This window comes from Mauremys mutica, chromosome 1, assembly GCF_020497125.1.
Source record: "Mauremys mutica isolate MM-2020 ecotype Southern chromosome 1, ASM2049712v1, whole genome shotgun sequence".
Lineage (NCBI taxonomy): Eukaryota > Metazoa > Chordata > Testudines > Geoemydidae > Mauremys > Mauremys mutica.
The window spans coordinates 172,089,459-172,112,233 of NC_059072.1; the positions used below are offsets into that span (position 1 = coordinate 172,089,459).

General features: G+C 44.3%; 1 protein-coding gene across 2 annotated transcripts in view; it reads left to right on the plus strand.

Moving 5' to 3' along the window:
* The window catches only part of LOC123361768 (OX-2 membrane glycoprotein-like), a 56,238-nt gene that overhangs the window by 27,984 nt on the left and 5,479 nt on the right, over positions 1-22,775 (plus strand). Inside the window, exons 3-6 of one of the 2 annotated variants that reach the window (XM_045001900.1) lie at positions 442-768; positions 1,403-1,675; positions 3,693-3,803; positions 4,830-4,910. In XM_045001900.1, coding sequence (XP_044857835.1) covers positions 442-768; positions 1,403-1,675; positions 3,693-3,803; positions 4,830-4,861 — 743 coding nt within the window. In that variant the 3' untranslated portion in view covers positions 4,862-4,910. The remainder of the gene's footprint in view (positions 1-441; positions 769-1,402; positions 1,676-3,692; positions 3,804-4,829; positions 4,911-22,775) is intronic. The other variant, XM_045001899.1, reaches the window with a different exon arrangement.

A 22,775-nucleotide genomic window follows, 5' to 3' on the forward strand; every position in this document is an offset into this window, starting at 1 on the left:
GAACCACGGCTATCAGAAACCAGTTAATCTCGGTCTCCCTCTTTCCCTGTGTGCATAGATAGAATCCATTAAATTTTCTCCATCTGACTCTGTGGGAATGACTTTGGGTCTCTCTTGCTCTCCAGTCTTCCTCTAAGCTCTTATTAGAAAAAAAAATCTGTTGGGAGAACCGGAAGCCGTATGTGGATTTAATCAAGTGGAGGTAGATGTATAGAGGGGTCAGTAAGGAGGTGCAGTAAGTGGCTTTCCCTTTTTGATGGTCTAATAGAGATGGAGGCCAAGGACCTCAGCTGGTGTAAATCAACAATGCTCCAGTGAGGTCAATGGAACAGCCTCATTTGACACCTTCTAGTTATCTGGCCCAGAAAGTCAGCAAGAGATTTCTATGCATGAGCAAAGGTGATATTTGTCTACTTCATGTATTGTTTTATATCACTACAGCGGAGATAGTGACACAGAAAAAAGTGGTGGAGGTGGGTGGCAACGTGACCTTGAGCTGCCTCCTGACGGGATCATATGAAATTCTGCAAGTTACATGGCAGAAGAAAAATACTGAAGTGAATGAAAATTTGGCCACATACAGTTTACCTAAAGGAGTAAATATTGTTGAAACATACCGAGGTCGATTAAATTTCACACGCCTGTCACTAAATGATACGGCCATTACCCTCTGGAGAGCTAGAATTCAGGACGACGGATGTTACACATGCCTCTTTAATACCTTTCCCGAAGGAGCCATCCCACAACACACCTGCTTGACTGTCTATGGTGAGGTTCTCTGTGGGGAAAAATCTCTAAAGGGAAGGGGAGGTGTTTTCTATCGGCAGCATTTGCTCGCAGCATTCACTGGTCAGTTGCATCAAGGACTCCAGCACTGGGAGCTTCCCCACAGCAGTACCATGTCTGTATTAGCTGGAACTGCATTAGAAGAATCCCCTATCTGTCGCTGCTAGAGGGACTCCAGCAATGTGAGCTGCCTCACTGCAGACCCATGTTACTGTATGTGGAGACTCTCACTGTGAGCGTCCTTACTTTAATGTCCTCTGAGTGCAGGCTAAAACTCATGAAGGGGGAACTTCCTCCCTCCAAGGACTCAGGCTGCGTGAGCCTCCTTACTGCACAGCACTATTGGTAGCAGCTAGGAGAACATTGTCAAGTGGCCACATGATTTATCTCTTGGTAGAAACCCTCAATTTTGGGGTCTCAAAAGAAGTTAACGCCTCCATGATAGTTCCCTTCAATATAAGGGAACAAGGGAATAGGGAATGAATCATAGCAAGGGTCTGGGGTGGGGGACTTGTTTGTATTCCTTCCCTATGGGGCTGCCTCAGAATGCAGTGAGGTACATTGGTTTTGATGCTATTCCATTTGGTCAAAAGCTCCTTGTGTTTGTGTGTTTCAGAGCAGCTGAAAGGATCTCTCCATTATGTCATCTCTGAAGGTAACTTGACAGCCACTTGTTCTGCTACCGCCTGGCCTCGTCCTGAGATCTCCTGGATTGTGCCAAAAGCGGAGAATGAACCGACCAAAGAGGTGGTCACACACCCCAATGGAACAGTGTCCGTCATCAGCAAACTCTATGTCAACAGTTCTACAAGCCTGGCTGGGCAATTGCTGATCTGCAGAGTACGGCACATGGAGATGGACAGAGATTACAGTGTGAAAGTGAAAGAGGGTCAGTGAGTGATATACATGACCAGTATTAATATCCTCTTGGCTGCAAGATTTTATACTACAGATCTTCAGCCCCATTTTTGGATGGGGGAAATAACGGGAAACAGACTTCCAGGAAAGAGTTGAGGCAAGCGTTTGTGTGGTGGGGAGGGAGAAAGAGAGAGGATCCTACTCTGAGTTCAGCACTGCATTGGGGTTTGGTGCAGGGGACGGTAGTCTATCACTATGTGCTCTGGAGGCAGGGGGGAAATTAGAGAGCTCTGTATGCTTTCTGGGACAAGGCCCCATGGTTCCTGTGGCAAACTCATGCCTGAGGCTGAAAATTCTATATAGGGTTTTTATTGACTTAAATATGAGAATGAATAATTCAGTCAGTACAGTATCACTTGTTTATTTTAATAATTAATTCAGTTAAGTGCTCTCTGCCCCTAAACTTTCAGTGTGACACCAACTTTTTTTTTTTACTGCCAATACAACAATGTAAAAGTTGTCAGTAGAGAGTGGTGTTTTGGGTAGCTGGGAGGGAGACATTTGAGGCTCAATTCTTATAGGTATTTTTAGATTCATCACTATAGTATTTGAGCACATCACAGTGCTAATTAATTTGTCCTGCCAGCATCCTGGTGAAGTATTAGAAGTATTATTGTTATAGAGTGGAAACTGAAGCATTGAAAAATTAAGGGCTGAATACTCAAAAGGAGTTAAGCTCCTTCCATTGATTAATTTCCACTGATTTAAATAGAAATTAGGAGCCTGATTCCTTTTGAGCATTCAGTCTTCAGTTACTTGTCCAAGGTCACACAAGAATCCTGTGACAGAAATGGTATTGAAACCCACCTGGCCTGAATTACAGTATATTTGGTGCCTTGACTGTAAGACAATTCTTCCTGTTTTATAGCACCTGGGAAGGCGTGCAAGACAGTTTGGGACTGTGGATTGAATCCATTAGGCTGTATGATTTTTTAATGATCTTTTTAGCACAAATGTTTAACAACCAGGACTGGTCAAAATTTTCCACCAAAAATGGGATTTTTAATATTTTTATTGAAAAAATTCAAAATGAAAGTTTTAATTTCATCTGGAATTGAACCTTTGGTTTAGGTTTTTGAAAAGAGGTGAAAATTTCAGTTTTGACAAGAAAACAATGTTAGTTTGATTTTTAATTGTTTTTGCTGAAAAATCAAAAAGGTATTTGAAATCAAACTGTTTTCGCAAAATGTGTCAATTTGGACAAACCTGCAATTTTTCAAAGAAAAACAATTTCAGATGAAAAAAATTCAACCAGCTCTTATTGACACTATGGTCATTTTTGGCTTGATCCACTTCTCATTGAAGTCAATGAGAGTCTTTCCATTAACTTAGATGAGAATTGGATCAAGCCCTTAAATTGTCGTCATTGGGGTTCTGGTGCTAATTCCACATTGAGATGAAGGAAAGTTTACATGTCTTTGAACTATTGTTTAAGCCTGCTTGCAGGGATCATTACATGCACTCAATTCATATTTTGAAGGTTAATTTAACCTTCGCAACTACAATAAAAATGTTAAATAAGAAGAAATGCATGTTTCTTTTATAAATGAAAACTTGGAATCTGGAATACAGTTTGTGGTATGGGGGACTTGTTGGGTAGGATTCTTCAAAAAAATATTGTGGCTTCTGAATACACAAGGCCCTGCTTATTTATCTACCAATCATCATGACAGAGATGGAGAGACAGTAAGTTTTCTTTGCTGAGAATGATTCTGGTTACACCTTGGTAGTTTGACGAAATGTTTTCTGATTTCCCAGAGGATCTGGAAACAGAATAGGGGGAAAATAAGTGGTGAAGATGAGCACCACAGGTATTTTGACATATGTGTTGTCAAAGATAAATTTACTCAGCCAATTTCTGCTCTGAACAACTCTAGTGATGACCTAAATAGAACTTGGAAAGAGCCCACCTTCGCCCAGTTCCCCATTATGCCCTCTACACTCTCCCATGTATCTGAAGTTCCTTTGTTTGGTTTTATTTCCCACAGGGCGGTGGTTTTCAGTTCCTTGGTTGCTGGCCATAGTGGCCCTACTCGTAGTGTTCGTCGTGTTGGTTCTGACTGTGGTGTGCTGGAGAAGGCACAGGAAAAAGCAAAGCGGTGAGTCACTCTTTCAAATGGAAGCCAATAGCTGATTGACCATACAGGTGGTATTAAGCACTTGTAAAATGGCAGCTGCATAGGAGAAATTCTGCATGCTGAGGTGTATGTGTAGTACCATGTGAGACAGGTACATTTGCTAGTGTTATTTCCAAGTTTATTAGAGGTTACTTCTTATAATTTTGAATGCTATTTGCCTGAGATTCTTTTGGAGAGGATAATACACTACTGCATATCATTTCAGTTAACTCCAGATTAGCAGAGTTAGGTTAAAGTCACAGCAAAGCATAATGTCTGAATCTCACTTTCAGAGTTATGACTGTGCAGGTCGGGTACCCTTCCCGTCTCTATTGGCTTTACAGGGTTTCACACAGGAGTCCAATCGAAGTCTCCTCAGAGAGGATTTTCAGGAAGGAAACAGCTGACTTCTTCACCCATTTGTAAACAAGGACCCCACTCACAGACCCCATTAGAAGAAGGGATCTCACCTGATCACAGTGCTCTTTTGCATTTTAAAGAGACAGCAGTAGGATAGGATGGAAGAGTTACTGAGTGTCTTTGTAGGTGGATTAAGGAGGAGCTGGCCTACAAGGCTGCTCCCTAAAGATGATACAGAGAGAAATGGACCATCCCAGTCACCTCATGCATGTGATAACCTGACAAAGGATTGGTAGCAGGTCAACAGGCCTTAATTAACTCTAGTCCAGGTAAGCAAATAGCACAGAAAAGGCAGGGAGGCTGGGGAGGAGAGAGGTAGAACCTGTTAAGGGAGAGAGCTGTGCATGGAGGGATCATCACACTGAGCTCTAGGAATCATGGGGAGAAATTCTTAGGACTGTGTTGTAGAAGATGTCAGACTAGTTGATGATAATTATGTTTCTGACCTTAATCTGTTAATGCACTTCCAAACTTTTGCATGCCTTCAAACCAAACACACATGCTGAATATTCAGAGGCTAGTTTTGCGCTGATATTTTGACTTGCCATCATGAAGAACTTTACTGGAACTTTTCTATTTTCTGTCCAGAGCCAAGACTCTATAATATTAACTTTGAGTGATTCTATAATTGCTGCCGGTACATTGGCTGCATAAATAACAACCATCTGGGTGAGTACTTCACTGAGGAGAAAGTTTCCAAAAATGAAACCAGTGGGATTTTAACTACTGATCAGATTCCCTAACATAGTCCTTGGCATGTTTTAACTAATACAGAGCACACACAATCTTGTTATGGTCCCATAAAGAATGCAAAATAAACGACCCCCTCTACCCAATTTAAACTATCATTCTCTAACTCCCAGCACTTTGCAACAAGATGGACAAGTGAGAGTCTTGATGAGAGCTGATTCTGGCTCCATTGTTCTGTACAGGTTTTGTACATTAGCTCTCATGCAAAGAATTCACAAGCAAAATCTATTTCTGTTTGATAAGTGCAGGCAAGTGCTATGTTGTGGTGGTGATGGGCATTCCCTCCTAACGTTAAATTCCCTCTGCTTCACACTCTAATAAATGAATTTAATCTCCCAAATAAACACAATAATTCTTCAAAGGAAAATTCAATTTTCCTTCTCCCCCTCCGCCAGTAAAACATGGACAGACTTTGCCAGGGGAAACATTTTTAAATGCTGCTTTTGTAAAACTTTTGTTGAAAATCTCACTTTCTTGGAATGTCGCTGGCTAAAGACTCGTAGTCACCACAACTTCTCACGCTCAGACATTATCATAACATGTTGGAAATATGACATTTTTCAGATTAAACATAGGAGTTATTCCACTGTTAGTCATAACCTAATTTAAATCTGCAAAGAAAAGCCAGGAGAACTGCCAAGTTCCTGGCTGCTCTGCTCACGTTACTCTCCCACTCTAGACAAAGTGGAGACAGACCATTCCCATCTTCCTTGGGTAACACAGAAGCTTTACCACCTCTGGGTGTTACAGAGAATGGAGGGGGGAAATGTGATGCTGTATGTGGCAGACAAGAAGTTAGGGAGATTGTGATGTGGAGAAGGAGGGCCAGAGAGGACCTGTGCTCCAATGAATCCTACGGCTCATCAGAGAGGACTTAAACTACTTTCGACGTCTCCGACTCAAAGAATATTTCCAATACATCTCTGAACAATATAGTAACCCACAGAATCCTTCCTAGCAGCACTATAAAAAGAAAGATTCTGCGTTGACTCCTCCTGAAGGTCAAAACAACAGACTGGATTTCTACAAAGATCGCTTCCATCGACTGCATCGGCTGAAATTGTGGAAAACCAGCATCACTTGCCCCATAACCACAGCCATGCTGAACACAACACCATCAACAGCCCCAGGAAAAACTCTATCCTAATCAAAAAGGCTGACAAAGGAGGTGCTGTCGTCATCATGAATAAGTTGGAATATGAACAGGAGGCTGCTAGGCAGCTCTCTAACTCCATATTCTACAGGCCACTATCCTCTGATCCCACTGAGAATTACCAAAAGAAACTACACCATCTGCTCGAGAAACTCCCTGAAAAAGCACAGGAACAGATCTGTACAGTCACATGCCTAGAAACTCGACCAGGGGTATTCTATTTGCTACCCAAGATCCATAAACCTGGATATCCTGGATGCCCCATCATCCCAGGCACTGGCACCCTAACAGCAGGATTATCTGGCTATGTGGACTCTCACCTCAGGCCCTACGCTACCAGCACTCCCAGCTATCTTCAAGACACCACTGACTTCCTGAGGAAACTACAATCCATCAGTGATCTTCCAGAAAACACCATCCTGGCCACTATCGATGTAAAAGCCCTCTACACCAACTTTCCACACACAGACGGACTACAAGCTATCAGGAACAGTATCCCCGATAATGTCATGGGAAATCTGGTGGCTGAACTTTTGTAACTCACCCACAACTATTTTACATTTAGGAACAATATATACGTTCAAGTCAGCGGCACTGCTATGGGTACCCACATATCTCCATAGTATGCCAACATTTTTATGGCTGACTTAGAACAACGCTCCCTTAGCTCTCATCCCCTAACGCCCCTACTCTACTTGCGCTACATTGATGACATCTTCATCATCTGGACCCATGAAAAAGAAGCCCTCGAGGAATTCCACTATGATTTCAACAATTTCCATCCTACCATCAACCTCAGCCTGGACCAGTCCACACAAGCGGTCCATTTCCTGGACACTACTGTGCTAATAAGTGATGGGTCACATAAACACCACCCTATACCGGAAACCTACTGACCGCTATACTTACCTACATGCCTCCAGCTTCCATCCAGGACACACCACATGATCCATTGTCTACAGCCAAGCTTTAAGATACAACCGCATTTGCTCCAATCCCTCAGACAGAGACACACTTACAAGATCTCTATCAAGCATTCTTAAAACTACAATACCCACCTGCTGAAGTGAAAAAACAGATTGACAGAGCCAGAAGAGTACCCAGAAGTCACCTACTACAGGACAGGCCCAACAAAGAAAATAACAGAACGCCACTAGCTGTCACCTTCAGCCCCCAAATAAAACCTTTCCAGTGCATCATCAAATATCTACAACCTATCCTAAAAGGCAATCCCCCACTCTCACAGATCTTGGGAGACAGGCCAGTCCTCGCTTACAGACAGCTCCCCCAACCTGAAGCAAATACTCACTCACCACACAACAAAAACACTAACCCAGGAACCTATCCTTGCAACAAAGCCCGTTGCCAACTCTGTCCACATATCTATTCACGGGACACCATCATAGGACCTAATCACATGAGCCACGCCATCAGGGGCTCATTCACCTGCATATCTACCAATGTGATATATGCCATCATGTGCCAGCAATGCCCCTCTGCCATGTACAGTGGCCAAACTAGACAGTCTCTACGCAAAAGAATAAATGGACACAAATCTGACATCAGGAATCATAACATTTAAAAACCAGTAGGAAAACACTTCAACCTCTCTGGTCACTCAGTAACAGACTTAAAGGTGGCAATTTTGCAACAGAAAAGCCTCAAAAACAGACTCCAACGAGAAACTGCTGAACTGGAATTAATTTGCAAACTAGATACCATTAATTTGGGCTTGAATAGAGACTGGGAGTGAATGGGTCATTACACAAACTGAATCTATTTCCCCATGTTTAGTATCCTCACACCTTCTTGTCAACTGTCTGAAATGGGCCATCTTGATTATCACTACAAACGTTTTTTCCCACAGGCTGATAATAGCTCATCTTAATTAATTAGCCTCTTAGAGTTGGTATGGCAACTTCCACCTTTTCATGTTCTCTGTATGTATATATATCTTCTTACTACATGTTCCAGTCTATACATCTGATGAAGTGGGCTGTAGCCCACGAAAGCTTATGCTCAAATAAATTTGTTAATCTCTAAGGTGCCACAGGTACTCCTGTACTTTTTGCGGATACAGACTAACACGGCTGCTACTCTGCAACCTTAAACTAAGGCAGAGCATACAGTTTGTCAGCGCACAGATCCTATTTAGTCCTGCTTTTCTCCCCTTTTCAAGTGTGCAGGAGGGGCTGTGGTTGGCAGGAGAAGAGGTAGGCTCCAGCACTGGGAGACCAGGCCTCCCCACTGAACAGCTGTGTGCAACCCCACTGCCTGGCCTAATTTCCCAGGCCTAATACTTAGTCAAGCTGCCTGATTTCATGGTTTCCTTGTTTCCATCCCCCCTACACACACTTGCTCCTCTCAACCCATACCTTATATTTATGCATTTTTATTAACTCATGAATATTTAAAATTACAGAAAGATATGCATTCCTTATGTTGCCTTAAAATGTAAGAGCCCAGCCCCAGCTTGTAATGTAGCTAATTCTAACAACATCTGAATCAGTGCAAAAGTGTATAGATAATTAATATAAATTAATTTATAAACACATGGAAGAGAAGATGTCGTTTCTGAAAAGATTTGATGAGCACAAGCTGTAGAATTGGGAAGTTGACTTTTTCCACAGGGAAAAAAAAAAAGAATCTGCCTGGCAAGGAGAGAGAAATCTCCTCCTCCACACAAACAACACTCAGCAGCCAAAATATTTTTCCTTCTTGAAAAAAGATTTGATGCAACAAACAAGATTATATTTTTTCCAATAAAAATATATCAGAATGAATCTTTAGGTCAAAATATCCCAGTTGCATAAATTAGTGCAACTCCACTGAAACTAGCAGAGCTGTGTCCTCTTACAATAGTGGTGAAGTGGATGGTGAAAAACGCACCCAGAGAGAGGCTGAGAGCAGAATGCAATTGCCTTTGAATAGTCCGAGATTTGGGTATATGGACAACTTGCACTTGTCTCTTGTAGGGGTGCGGGACTCACCCCTGCAGCGCCTCCTGCTGGTTGTCCTCGGGAATTAGCTCACTGCCAGCCAGGAGCACCCTCTGCAGGCCTGTGATCCACCTGTCTTCTGGCCCCTGTGTCCCTCCCTGGACCCCTGTGCCTCTTTAACTGGGGCAGTACCCCACCAATCTGGGTCTCCCCTCCCTGGGAAACCCCCAACCCACTACCCCCACTTCGCCTCAGTTTTGGCTACTGCCCAGTCTCCATCTAGCCCCTGCTCCCTGGGGCAGACTGCAGTGTACACGCCACTCATCACTGGCAAAGAGGGGTTTGGACCTGCTGCCTTTGCCTACCCTTGGCTACCCCTCCATAGCCCCAATACCTGTCCTGGCCTTTATCAAGGCCACAGCCTGGGGCTTTCCAGGCTGGAGCTCCCCAGCTCCTCTGCCTTTCACCAGTCCTGCTCCACTCTAGGTACTTGTCTCTAGCATCTAAGCAGCCAGGCCTTTCTCCCTCTACAGGCAGAGGGAGAGTGTTTGCTCCTGGCCTTGTTATAAGGCCCTGTTGCTCAGTTTGGGGTGTGGCCCCAGCTGCAGCCACTTCCCCCAGTCGGCCAGGGTTTTACCTTGCCCTCTGCAGGGCTTTTCCAACCCCTTCCAGGATGGAGCTGGTGGTCACCCCACTACACTCTGGAGACACTGCTTGAAATGCAAAGGCCTTCAAGTGAGCTTTGCACATATGGCTTCTGAAATAGTTATCAGCTGGAGCTTAGTGCTCTCCTGAGGTGAATATCACTCTCTTCACACAAATATTTGCTCAACTCAGTGAAAATTTGGTTTGACAGACCTCCCTTTACACACTCACCATGTTCGCACTGCTGTGTTGTGATGTTGCGTCCTGACAGAAATAACACAGAATACTTTTTATGCTACTAGTCCAGAAGAGGCTTGTGTGTGCTAGAAGTTCACTGTTGGAGTTTGGGGTGAAAGAGTGGAAAACAGAAAGGCATAGAGTCCCATACTCCAGTATTTGTCGGCAACTTAATCCCAATAACATTAACCAAAGTACATTTTGATGGTTTCAAATGTACATATTTCCTCCCTTTGCTAAAATCTGTCAGCTCATTGTTATGCCAGTATGTGACCTTACCAGAAGTCTGGAAGGACCCTTTACCTCAGTTCTTTTAACTTACTCAGTCCAGTCTGGACCAGTCTATTAATTTCCCACTTTTCTTTACATACAAACAATTTTATAGAACACCTTCAGTTGTACTTTTGTTAGTCCTGAAAACTTAGAGTAAAGTCCACTGCACAGCAGTACTTTGTCTAAAGTCATTGTAATCATCCTGTACTATTCCTTGCTGTGAGGGACAAACTGAGGAAACATGTGTTTCCCATCCTTTTAATAAACATCAGATTCGTTGAAGGCCTCACTGTTTAGTTTATGCTGTAAAATACTCTCCAAAACTCGCTCACTCTAATCACTCTTTTTCATTTTCCAGCATCTGGTTTTCTACTTGTTTTTATCTACCGGTATTTACTGATAACTGCTGAGAGACTGTCTTGTGTATGATTTTTCCCCCTAGAGTTATTTGGTAGACAATTTTCTTAAATTAATTCCCATTTGAATTGGAGGGTCAGTCATACAAGATGGTGTACCATAGGTCTGCATTGTATTGGTTGCTTTTTGCTTACCCCAAATTGATAAAAATGCAGACATAATCAGAAAAATAGTTAATAACAGCACATTGTCACTCACCAGGCCAGCTCCCTGAGTGTCATGAAGTCACATCTACTAACTCAATTGGCGCAAAGCAGTTTGCACTGCAATGAGCCCTGCAGAGCCAATACTGTAGAGGGAGCATGAGAGGATTCTCCTTAGCCTCTTCTATCATCAAGAGATGTGTCAGCTAAGTCCTGATTGCAGAATCTGTATTGCTGCTGATGATGGGACAGGCAGAACGGACACTGGTAGATTTTTTTGAAATCTCAGGCTGTTTGCAGCATAGGCCATTTGGGAGGGTGGGTGGTGGGGGAATCATTGCTCTATTTAGTTAATAAAGCAAGTCTGAGCTCATATAATGTCAGGAAGAACTATGGAACCAACCACAGTAATCTTTTATGTTCAGACTATACAGAGCCAGTGCAAGGATATTTCACGCCCTAGGCAAAACTTCCACCTTATGCCTCCCACTGCGGCCCGGGGAGCCAGGGCTGTCCCTAGCTATTTTGGTGCCCTATGCAGCCCCCCTGTGGGGTGAGGGGGGTTGTATGGAGCCCCAGGCCTCCACGGGGGTGCTGTGCGGGGCCCCGCCCGAGGCCTCCATGGGGGAGGGGGGCTGGCCACTTCCTGTGGGAAGTGGAGTGACCCGGCCCCAGCCTGCTCTGCTCCCCTGGCTCCCAGCCGTTCTGTCGGTGAGTGTGTGGGGGTGGCTCCCCCCTCCCCACAAACCTGGGAGCCAGGGGAGGGGAGCAGGCTGGGGCCGGGTCACTCCACTTCCTGCAGGAAGTAGCCAGCCCCCCCACCCCCCCACACGGAGGCCTGGGACCCCAGCCTGTTCTACTCCCCTGGCTCCCAGGCTTGGAGGGAGGGGGGAACCGCCCCTTAGCACTTGCCGGCAGCGCGGCTGGGAGCCAGGGGAGTGGACCAGGCTGGGGCTGGGTTGCTCCATTTACCATGTGGTGAGTGCAGGGTCGGGCCTGGCTGCAGTCTTCAGGGGAGTGGGGCGGAGCTGGGGCAGAGCAGGGGCGTGAAGAGGCGGGGTTGGAGCGGAGCAGGGGAGCCATGGGGAAGAGCCGGGGAGCCCTCCCTTCCGCAGCTCCCCGCCCTGCAGTGCTCCCCCCCCGCAGCAGCTCTCTGCCCCCCCTCCGCCCAGGCAGCTCTCCCCCCGTGGCAGCTCCCCACCCCAGCTCACCTCTGCTCCGCCTTCTCCCCTGAGCATGCCGGCACCGCTCCACTTCTCCCGCCTCTCAGGCTTGCCGCGCCAATCAGCTGTTTGGCGCGGCAAGCCTGGGAGGGGAGGAGAATTAGAGCGGGGGTGGCGTGTTCAGGGGAGAAGGCAGAGCAGAGGTGAGCTGGGGCGGAGAGTGGTTCCCCTGCACACACAGCCTTATTTGCTGCGGGCGGCCCTCCCCGCACCCTCCTACCCCTGTTTTTGTTTCACATGGACAATCATTTCAAATGTTTTTGTGAAAACTGAATTTTCTCTCTCTCTGCCTACCTACCTATTTACCTTTCTAGGACTGAAACCTGAGCTCCCTAAGGGTATGTCTACACTACAAGAGTAGTTCGATTCAACTTAAGTCGAATTTGTGGAATCAACCTTACGAAGTCGAATTTGTGTATCCACACTAAGGACACTAATTCGACTTTGTGAGTCCACACTAACGGGGCAAGCGTCGACTTTGGAAGTGGTGCACTGTGGGAAGCTATCCCACAGTTCCCGCAGTCCCCGCTGCCCATTGGAATGCTGGGTAGAGCCCCCAATGCCTGCTGGGGGAAAAAATGTGTCGAGGGTGGTTTTGGGTAACTGTCATCATTGAACCGTCAATCACGCCCTCCCTCCCTGAAAGCGCCTGCGGGCAATCTGTTCGTGCACTTTTCTGGTTAGTGACAGCGCGGATGCTACAACACTGCGAGCATGGAGCCCGCTGCAGTTATGGCCGTTTTCACCTCCTCGCACCTTATCGTCCACCTCTTCCACAGGCAGCTGCTGAGAAATCGGGCTACTTTTCAATGGTGCTGCAAGCACTGGTGGACCATAGGGGACGTTTTACCAACATCAACGTCGGGTGGCCAGGCAAGGTTCATGACACACGTGTTTTCAGGAACTGTGGTCTGTTTAGACACCTGCAGGAAGGTAGTTTCTTCCCGGACCACAAAATAACTGTTGGGGATGTGGAGATGCCTATAGTGATCCTCGGGGACCCAGCCTACCCGCTAATGCCCTGCCTCATGAAGCCCTATACAGGCGCCTGGGACAGCGACAAGGAACTCTTCAAGTACCAGCGAGCAGCGAGCAGCATGACCTGTGACTGTTCAGTTTCTTTACAGAGAAGCTGAACCTGCCCCTGTTTCTTTACCCAGTTACTGTTGACTATCCTCTGCAGTTACATACCCCGTTCACCCCGTTTCCCCCACTTCCAACACACGTGTAAAAATAAAATACATGTTCCATTGTTACTTAACAAAGGTTTCTTTATTAATGACTTTGCGTTAAAGGGTTGAAACTGGGACGCAGACTGTGCTGCGTAGGGTGTGCAGTGATGTAAAGACCGCCTCTAAACTCGAGGAATGACAGGCTCCTGCTCCTAGAGCGGTCCACAGTGCCGGACTGGTTGTTTCAACGGAGCCTGCCATCCCTCCTTTTTGGGACTCTGTGTGCGGGGGCTATGTGGCCTTGTGGCGGAGGAGGACGGATACAGATTCCTCTGCTGCGTGACTCTGCGGTCCAGGACGAGGACCGCTACATAAGATTTGTAACCGCTCTCCACCACTACAAATTCACGTCCCCCCACACCCATACAGAACCTGGAAACCACCTCCCATACCGACCAGGGTGCCTACTGACTGCACTGTGTGTGTGACCTGCTGCTGATCCTGCCCCCGTGTCTGTCCCCGGGTAAAGGTGACTGTCCTATGCAATTAGCAACCCCCTTCCCCACCCCCCACCCCTTCAAACACAGTCTTCTGTAAAAAAACATGACGGAAACAGTAATTAACAGCAAAGTATTTTTAATAATTAACGACAGTTAGGGGATGAAACTGGGATTGGGGCTTGGGTGAGTCAGGAAGGGAAGGACTTCTCAAAATTTAGGGTATGAGAGCTTTTGGGTACTTGAGCACTCTGCTGGGGTGCAGTGACAGTTTTCACGGCCCCTGGCGCCCCTCCTTCTTGTTATTTTGGGTGAGGGGGGTATGGGACTTTGTGGCGGGGGAGGGCGGTTGCAGATACACTGCAGGGGGGCTCTGTCCTCCTGCCTCCGGTCCTGCAGAACATCCACAAGGCGCCGGAGCGTGTCCGTTTGCTCCCTCATTAGTCCAAGCAGCGTTTGAGTCGCCTGCTTGTCTTCCTCACGCCACCTCTCCTCCCGTTCGCTGTGTGAGTGCTGGTACAGAGAGAGGGTCTCCCTCCACTGGCTCTGCTGGTCCGCCTCGGATGTTCAGCGAACATCTCGTCCCATGTCTTTTTCTTTCGCCGCCTAATCTTTGCCAGCCTCTGTGAGGGGGATGCTGTGGCAGGTCTGGAGACAGTCGAAGCTGTGTGATGGGAAAAAGGGAGTGAATTCCTTGCATTTGATTCTTTGGCTTTCCGTTACGCTTGTCACGCAGCAGCGTGCTGAGTCTCTGCTACGCCGTCTGTCTGGAGATTTTTTAAAAATACTTTGGACGAGGTTTAACATTACAGTAATTCCCCTAATTAGATGCAGGAGTCTCCGAGCGAGATCACCCTGAGGACGGTCACTGAAGGAGATAGAGAGCACATGCTGTGTGAAAGCCAGCACAAACCAGGGGCCTATGCAGCCATGCTCAGGGAGGCAATGCTCCCTGAGTACCTCATGAAAGCCTGGCGCGGAAAAGTGTGCTACCACGGAGCACCCAATAAGGCAGCTCTCCCCAGGAACCTCCTGCAGAGGCTTTTCGATTACCTCCAGGAGAGCTTCGTGGAGATCTCCCAGGAGGATTTCTGTTCTATCCCCATATATATAGACCTACTTTTCACATAGTTCAGATTCCTGTTCCATTAATAATAAAAGTTTACATGTTTAAAGCACTTACCGACTGATCCTTCCCCTGATTCAGGGTCCGGGTTAACGGCCGGGGAGGGCTGGTAGGGGATCTCCGTGAGGGTGATGAAGAGATCCTGGCTGTCGGGGAAACCAGCGTTGTAAGCGCTGTCGCCTGCCTCGTCCTCCACAAACCCTTCCTCATCTTCCCCGTCCGCGAACATTGCCGAGGAACTGGCCGTCGACACTATCCCATCATCAGAGTCCACGGTCACTGGTGGGGCAGTGGTGGCAGACCCACCGAGAATGGCATGCAGTGCCTCGTAGAAGCGGCATGTCTGGGGCTGGGCTCCGGAGCGTCCGTTTGCCGCTTTGGTCTTCTGGTAGCCTTGTCTCAGGTCCTTGCATCCCGGCTGTATCCTCTGTCTATCATGGCTTTGGAGACCTTCTCGTAGGTCTTTGCATTCCGTTATTTGGAGCGCAGCTCCGAAAGCACAGACTCCTCACCCCACACACTGATCAGATCCAAGACTTCCCGGTCAGTCTATGCTGAGGCCCTCTTTCTATTCAGAGATTGCATGAACTCCTCTGCCATGGTTAATTCGAATTAACGCTGCTAAATTCGAATTAACGTCCTAGTGTGGACCAGGCCTAAGTGTCTTTCCATTTGTCCTGGAGGACAGGGCACTGGCCTGGGATGCAGAAGAACCATGTTCAAGTTACTCTGTCTCATTCAAATGAGAATTTTTCATTGCAGTTCACTCTGAACCAGGCAGAGCCGGGACATAAAGTGGGGTCTACCACATCCCAGGCCAGTACCCTAGCTTCCAGGCTGCAGAGTGTCAAAGAGGTTGTGTGCATCTCTCTCAAAATGTCTTCCCAACAAAACTTCATTGAACCAGATGTATCTCTGCAAAATGTTTCAGCTTCATTGAAACAGCATTGTCGTGAGGCATGCTCTCCACCAGAGCGCCCCTTTGGGTCAGGATGCAGGCAGCATTCTAGGGACTTTTCCTGCTCTAGTGCTCTGTTTGTCAGACAACCTGGTTCTGCAGACCATCCGCACAGGCCACACTTAAAGTTCAGTCCCCTTTCAGGATATCTAAGTCGTGCTGTAAGCTGGCTGACCTCTTCAAAATCCCTTTACCTGGCTTCCCTTGGGTCCTCAGCGAAGTCCTTCTAAAATCAAACAGAACTTAACTTAACATAATCGCACTCTTCTTCTGCAGAACAGCAGATCCCAGAACTTATCCCTGGGCCTTTCAGTGGAGCTCAGAACTACAAACAAAATTAAACACTACAGTAGTATCTTTCATATCTCTCCAGGCTTTCCATCCCCCTTGGGCTCCTCTTCAGCTCCCAGTTTCTATTATAGAGCACCAGTCCCAGGACTGCCTCCCTCGTTCCAGAGGCTCCACACAGGAGTTAGTGCCACTCCTGGGGATCAGCTCTCCAGCCACAACCCAGCTCAACTGCTCTCCTCCCGCTAACTTTGTCTTGTGTTTTGGTGCAGCAGCCTCATCATGTGAGGCTATGACCGCCACTTTTCTTTATTCATTTTTAGCCATTTTTTTAAAATATCCTTTCACTCAGTCCAATATCCTTAAGGAAACACAGCAAGGCTGCTTTGTGTTTATTGTTCCATTTACCTGACATGCTCCCTAGTCTCTGTAGAGAAAAAGATTTGATTCCAAGCCAGTTCTTTTATTATAAAGAACCTTTCTTTCCATAGAATATTGTCCACAATGCCATAGAAGATGATCAACAGTTTCGCATGCTTTACCTAACCCATCTTTATGTCTTTTTAATAAGTTTAATGTATCATTTAAGGCACAAAGACCTGCTAACACTCTAAACATGACTACTTTGCTCTTTCTATGATGAATGTGGAGTATAGTATTATCTTTGATTTTTGAGCATACATCATTCTTCATCCTTTTGTTTCCTTAGTCCATAGTTCTTGCCATTCTTTGCAAGCTCCTTCATAACTGTTCTTGTACATTCTTGTCTACTTAATGGTATCTTAATATCCACCTCCTCATTTTTCGAGCTTGTTTTGCTGCTCTGTCAGCCCTTTCAAATCCAGATATTCCAATATGTGCCAGAATCCGTGCAACTGTTACACTGATACCTCATTGCATTATTTCTGATGTTAGGAACATTATTTCACTTATTATGTCAAGTCTGCTTTCCGAAGTCCCTGTTCTGATCATCATAATGCCTGACAGGGAATAAGATAAAATTAAACCTGCAGCTGGTTGCACGTCTCTTATGCAGATTAGTGCCAACATTATTCCCATTAGTTCAGCCATCAGAATGGTCACATAATTTGATAACCTTTTAGATTTCTGGATTCCAATACTGGGAACATAGAAGGCTGCTCCCACTCTCTGTTCTGTCATCTTTTGATCCATCTGTATGGACTTGGCAAAGCTGGCCGCATGTTTCATAAATAAATTCAGAAATTTCATTGTCCATAATGTGTGAGGGTTTTTCTTCTCTCCGTTTTTTCATACAATTCCAAAACCACTAATGGGGGGAGAGGGCGATAATTTTCCAGCTGTAATTTGATTTCCCATGACTAAAATTTTTTCTTTTTTACATATCCCCTGATAGTCTGAGGAAATCAGTGGCAATCCATATAATTTTGTCTACTAAGCTCCCAGCAATTCTCATAAATCTGTTGTGCACTTCTGTTTTCATGGTTCCCTTTTACCTTTGCCCAAAAGCTTAGAGCTAATAGTTCCATCCTTAGATTTATAGGTGTGTCTCCAGTGGGTATCTGCACTGGTGGTGGTCTCATTGCACAACATGACAATTGCAGAGCTTGGGCCCGGAGCTGTTCCAAGTTTCTAAGAGTTGTTTTTGAGGCTGAACCAAAAGGTTGGCATTGGTAGTCTAAAACTGGTCTTGCTCTATACATCATCATCAATACCATCTTATCTGTACCCCATTTGTTTCCAGCTACACTTTTAAGTAAGTTCATCCTACTTTTACACTTTTGTATGATATTATCTATGTGACCTTTCCAACTTAAATTTATTATTAAACTCTGTTCCTAGAAACAAACTTTTGAACTATCTGAATTTTTTCACCATAAAGAAATAAGTTCCAGTCTTCACTAATTTTCTTCCTGGTTAAAGGCATGTCCTTAGTTTTTGCAAGTGAATTTACATCCCCAATCATTTTCCTGAAGTTCCTCCTTTCCTTGGTTACTTTGTCTTATAGGAACTAAGCATAAAACATAGACATCTGCAAAAAGGGAAATACCTGTTTCCGTCTGCACACTTTCTGGGAGGTTGTTTATCATAATCGAAAACAAAGTAGAGCTAATAATAGTCTCTTGTAGAGTTCCATTTGGAAGCTTGTAGATTTTTTATAAAGCTGTCCGCACTTTGACTTAAATAGTTCTGTCGCTTAAAAAGGCCTGTATCCACCCACATTTTTCTCTTTTTATTTCAATGTTGGCTAGTTTATAGGAGCCATAACATGTCATATGCCTTTTCAGTGTCCAAGAAGACTGTTATCCTAAAGTTCTTAGTCCTTATGCTTATTTTTGTCCTTCATTTCTAATCTTACCATATGGTCAACTGCACATCTTCCTTGACTGAAACCTCTTTGTACCTCAGTTATAATATCATTTTTCTCAAAGTATACCACTCATCTTACATGTATAATTTTTTTCCCATGATTTCCCCCACACACGATGTGAGGGCAATATGCCTTATAAGCCTCAGGTCTTGTATGTACCTTGCCTGGTTTCCTAATTGGTATTACCAATGCTTGTTTCCATTCTATTGGCAGCAATTCTTTTTCCATATATTATTATAGAATGCAATAGACTCTTTAGACTCCCTTCTGACAAGTGTTGGAGCATTTCATTAATTCATATTATCTCTACTGGGAGCTGTATTTTTTCCTTTTTCTAATTACTGCAGTACTGCATACTAAAATTTTTGTTTAACACATCATCAGTATATTCTCTACAGCCATTTAATTGTTCACAGTTTTCCTTCTTTTTTTTCTTATGAGATTTATTGCTTTGATTCATATCACTGCTGACCTTTTGGAATTCTTTTGCTAAAATGTCTGCCTTTCCTAGGATAGAGACCTCAGTTTCCTTGTTTACAATAAGACCAAGTATACATTTACTTTTACGTCAAATCCCATTCATTCATAGAATTTCTGAAAACTTTGAATCTTTACTCCATTTCCCACAGAAATTTCGCCTCTGTGCCACCATTTTACATCTTTTGTATTCATTATGTCTTCACTATTCATTGTGTGTTTTGCCTGCTTGCATGCCTTATGTCTTTCCTTGATTGATAATTTGCAATCCTCATTCCACCAGGGAACCAGATTTCTAAGTCTAGGGCAGGGATAATCAATTATTTTTTATCAACATCCAAATTTCTTGGTCCAGACTCCAGAGAAAATAATATAGAAATAACAACGATAATAAAAAGGAAATAAAAAGATTTTTTGGTCCATTCAAAAGTGTCTGGTCCGGATTTGGCCCCCAGTCTGCCTGTTTACTACCCCAGGTCTAGGGCAATTTGATGTTTTATAGATGGCCGGATCAGCTGCTGCTGTAATTCCTTTTATTACATTGTTATAGAATTATCCTAGGTTGTCACTTATACAGTTGCTACATAAATATTTATCACATTTAATCTAGGAAAGGTCCTGGTCAGCTTTTAGAAAATTCCAGCTAGTACTCTTTGGTGATTTCAGCATTTTCTCAGCCTTGGCACTCAATAAGCGTACGGAAGTGATCACTTCCCATTATCTTCTCTCTAAATTTCTGAGCTGCATTTACTAGCTATATGATTTGACCTTTTCCGTCAGAAAACTGTTCCGTTGACAAGTTTTCAGCCAACTTTTTTACTATCCTATCTCTGAGAGTGGTCAATGCTGGATTCTCCAGAGAGAGGTGTTAAAAATCCATACTGTAATATGGGGGAGGAGGGGAAATATCCTCTTGACCTCAGCTGCTGATCAGTTTATGTCCTGAAATGACATGAGACTTTCTAGCTAGCCCTTGTAATTTTTATCCTATCTGTGCTACTCACAGAGAGAGAAATTAAGCAAGATGTTTCAAATTGTCATAAGTAACATAGCCCAAGGTTTTCCAGCTCTTTCATGCCGCAGCTCATTCCTCTTCTAATACCACAGGTGTGTATTTATCAAAAAGTTGAATTCTGTGGTCCACCAGCCAAGGAACCACAATTTGAGAACTGCAAGCTTTTGAACGGTATTCAGTGCTCATACATATTCTCTCTCATGTACAGACAAAAATCAAGAGCAAGTTACTGAGACATACAGATGGTCAGAAAATGGAGGGGGTTTTTCAATGGAAAATTTAGAGTTTTCAGTAAAAATTGTTCTGGCCAAAAAACAAAATATTTAATTTGCCAACCTCAAGTCTCATAGAAAAGGTAGTTTAGGTGTTTCATGCTCCCGTTCTCTCTACAGGCCTGGTTCCCTGACTGGACTACATTTCCCATTAGGCACCACAGTCTCTCCACTTAGTAAAGGGAGGCAGGGCTTCATGCAGTTTCATGGCTCCAATGCATCATGGGAGATGAAGGCCAGTTGGGAAGCCTGGCCCATCCAAGAGAACAGAAGCAGGAGGGACCAAACTGCAACTGTATCACACTGGCATTTCAGCACTGATTTTTTTTCAGATTTTGGACATTCAATTTTTCTACTAAAAAAATCCCCAAAATTTTCAGCAGAAAGCAGACACTTTTTTGCAAAAAAATTCATTTAGTAGAAAACCCAATTTTCCATCATGGAACAGGTTTGCTGGAAAATTTTCCACCAACCCTATTGAGATTATTGTATAGCCAGGCTTGGTTCTAAAGTAGCAGGTAGTGATGTGATTACTTTTATTTTGTGTGTCTAGTTAATCATTTAAACCTCACTGAATGGAACACATTCTCTTGATTAACTTCTTACTCATGTAAATGTCTAGTATTTATTTTCAGAATTACTCCTCTGTTGTCTCAATGCTATTTTGCAACACTGTGATTAAAAGTGGTGAGGATTTAGTTTTGTAGGCAGAAATGGATTGTGAAATCTATGCAGAACTGTCTGATGTGACACTACTGCTGGTACGTAGTAATTGCCTCGACTGGAAGGTTTAGCCTGGGTTTCTGGTTTGAGAATGACCCAGCATGTCTGAGCTGACACTGAAAATTCACCTGAAAGGAGAACCCACTGTATTAAGTCAATGTTCAGTTGTAAATTTTTGAAATACAATGATAATGTTTTGTTTGGAGTTATGAATATTTCAGAGTTAGAAACAACATCCATTCCTGAGGTGTTCATAACTCTGAAGTTCTACTGTATTTTCCAAGAATATCCCAGTCAGAATGTCTCATTGCCACTAAAGCCTTACCCTGGAGTCTTGTTTTACAATTTCTGTTGTTTAGTCTGGTGTGGCTTTCTTGTAAAGGGGAGAGTATTTTGGTTGTGGACAGATGAATATTCTGCAATTCCAGAAATATATTTTGCCACAGTCAGTTGTTTTGACTCCATGTGGAAAATAATCTTACAAACAACAGAGAAAGCCATGACAACAATCCTCACAGTGACGTATGGTATAATTAAGGGGTAATTTTGAGGTAATTCAGTTAGTCAAATCCCCACCCGCCCTATCCAAGGATAAACATTGCACAGCACAAAAGCAAGAGTATTTATGAACTGTTCTTGGTTTAATAATACACCATGCTGCTCTCTACTTGTACTTAGAGTTATTTTTAAAAGAAGAATTATGAATGCAGGATTACTCATGCATCTGCCAGTATCAGCTAGTAGCCCTCTGTTTGTCTGTCTGCATCATAGAAGGAAAGGTTCTCTTTCAGTGCATTCATTCATAATCTTATCTGGCTTCTCTCCCATGGAATTGTTCCCTCTGTTCACTCAGTTTTCATGGTATAACCTCTGTCCTGCATAGCACTAGCTCGTCATTCCTATTTTCTTTTTCCTTTCAGCACTGATAGGTACTCCAGAGAACTAGTAGCTGCTGAGGTTATACCTTAAAGGGGAGAGCATGTGAGTAGTGTTAGCTGTGCTGTGAGGCTTCTGGAAAGTGGGGGTGGGAAGGAAAGTAGCAGAAGCAGTGTGGGAGGCAGGAGACCGGGCTGTGTGAAGAACTGAATATTCAGTTTGGGTGCAGGTCCAAAAGCTTCAAAAAATAATTAGTTTCAGGTCAATCTGAAACAAAATGTTTCAAGGTTTCAAGGTTTAAAAACTTTTAAATGGTTTGAAAGTAAGAGAAATTCTGAAACAGAGAAATTGAAAGGTTTGCCAAAATCAACCCAAATTGATTAATTGTTTCAGTCCGTCTAAAAAAAGGTTTTGCATGGAAAAAAATTCATCCAGCTCTAGCCAGGAGAGCAACAGCAATGTGGAAAATCCAGGTTTGTTGGGGTATCCCAGAGGGTCAGGTGACCAAGGCACATTTTCGCTAGGTGAAGCAACTGGCCTAGGAAAGTAGCAATCTGGTTCTATCTCTTTTCCATAATGTGCTGAGAAGCCCAGGAAGGCCTGCTCTAGATATGGAAATGAGCTAATAAACTGTTAATTAAAGCAAACTGGGTTTTCAGCATATATTTTAAACAGGCATTTAGGAACATAAGGGTCCAATTCTTCTCTAAATGTAGAGCTCCTCAGTTTCAGTCCATTGTAGTTCCCCAGATTAATACTTGTGTGACCAAAAACATATGCAAATGCATTTGTTTCTAGGAGTACCAGGTACAACTAAAACTATTTCTGTTGGCTGCATATGAAGTTGTGTGTATCTAAGTGTGGACACATGAAACCTTCCAGATTTTATCTGTTACAGAAAAGACTCTCTGTTGCGCTCCCAGCTACATGGTAACTCAGTAACGAAGAGAGAAATTCTCCTATGTGCAAAGGGCCAGTACTCAGCCTTCAAAATGAGCCT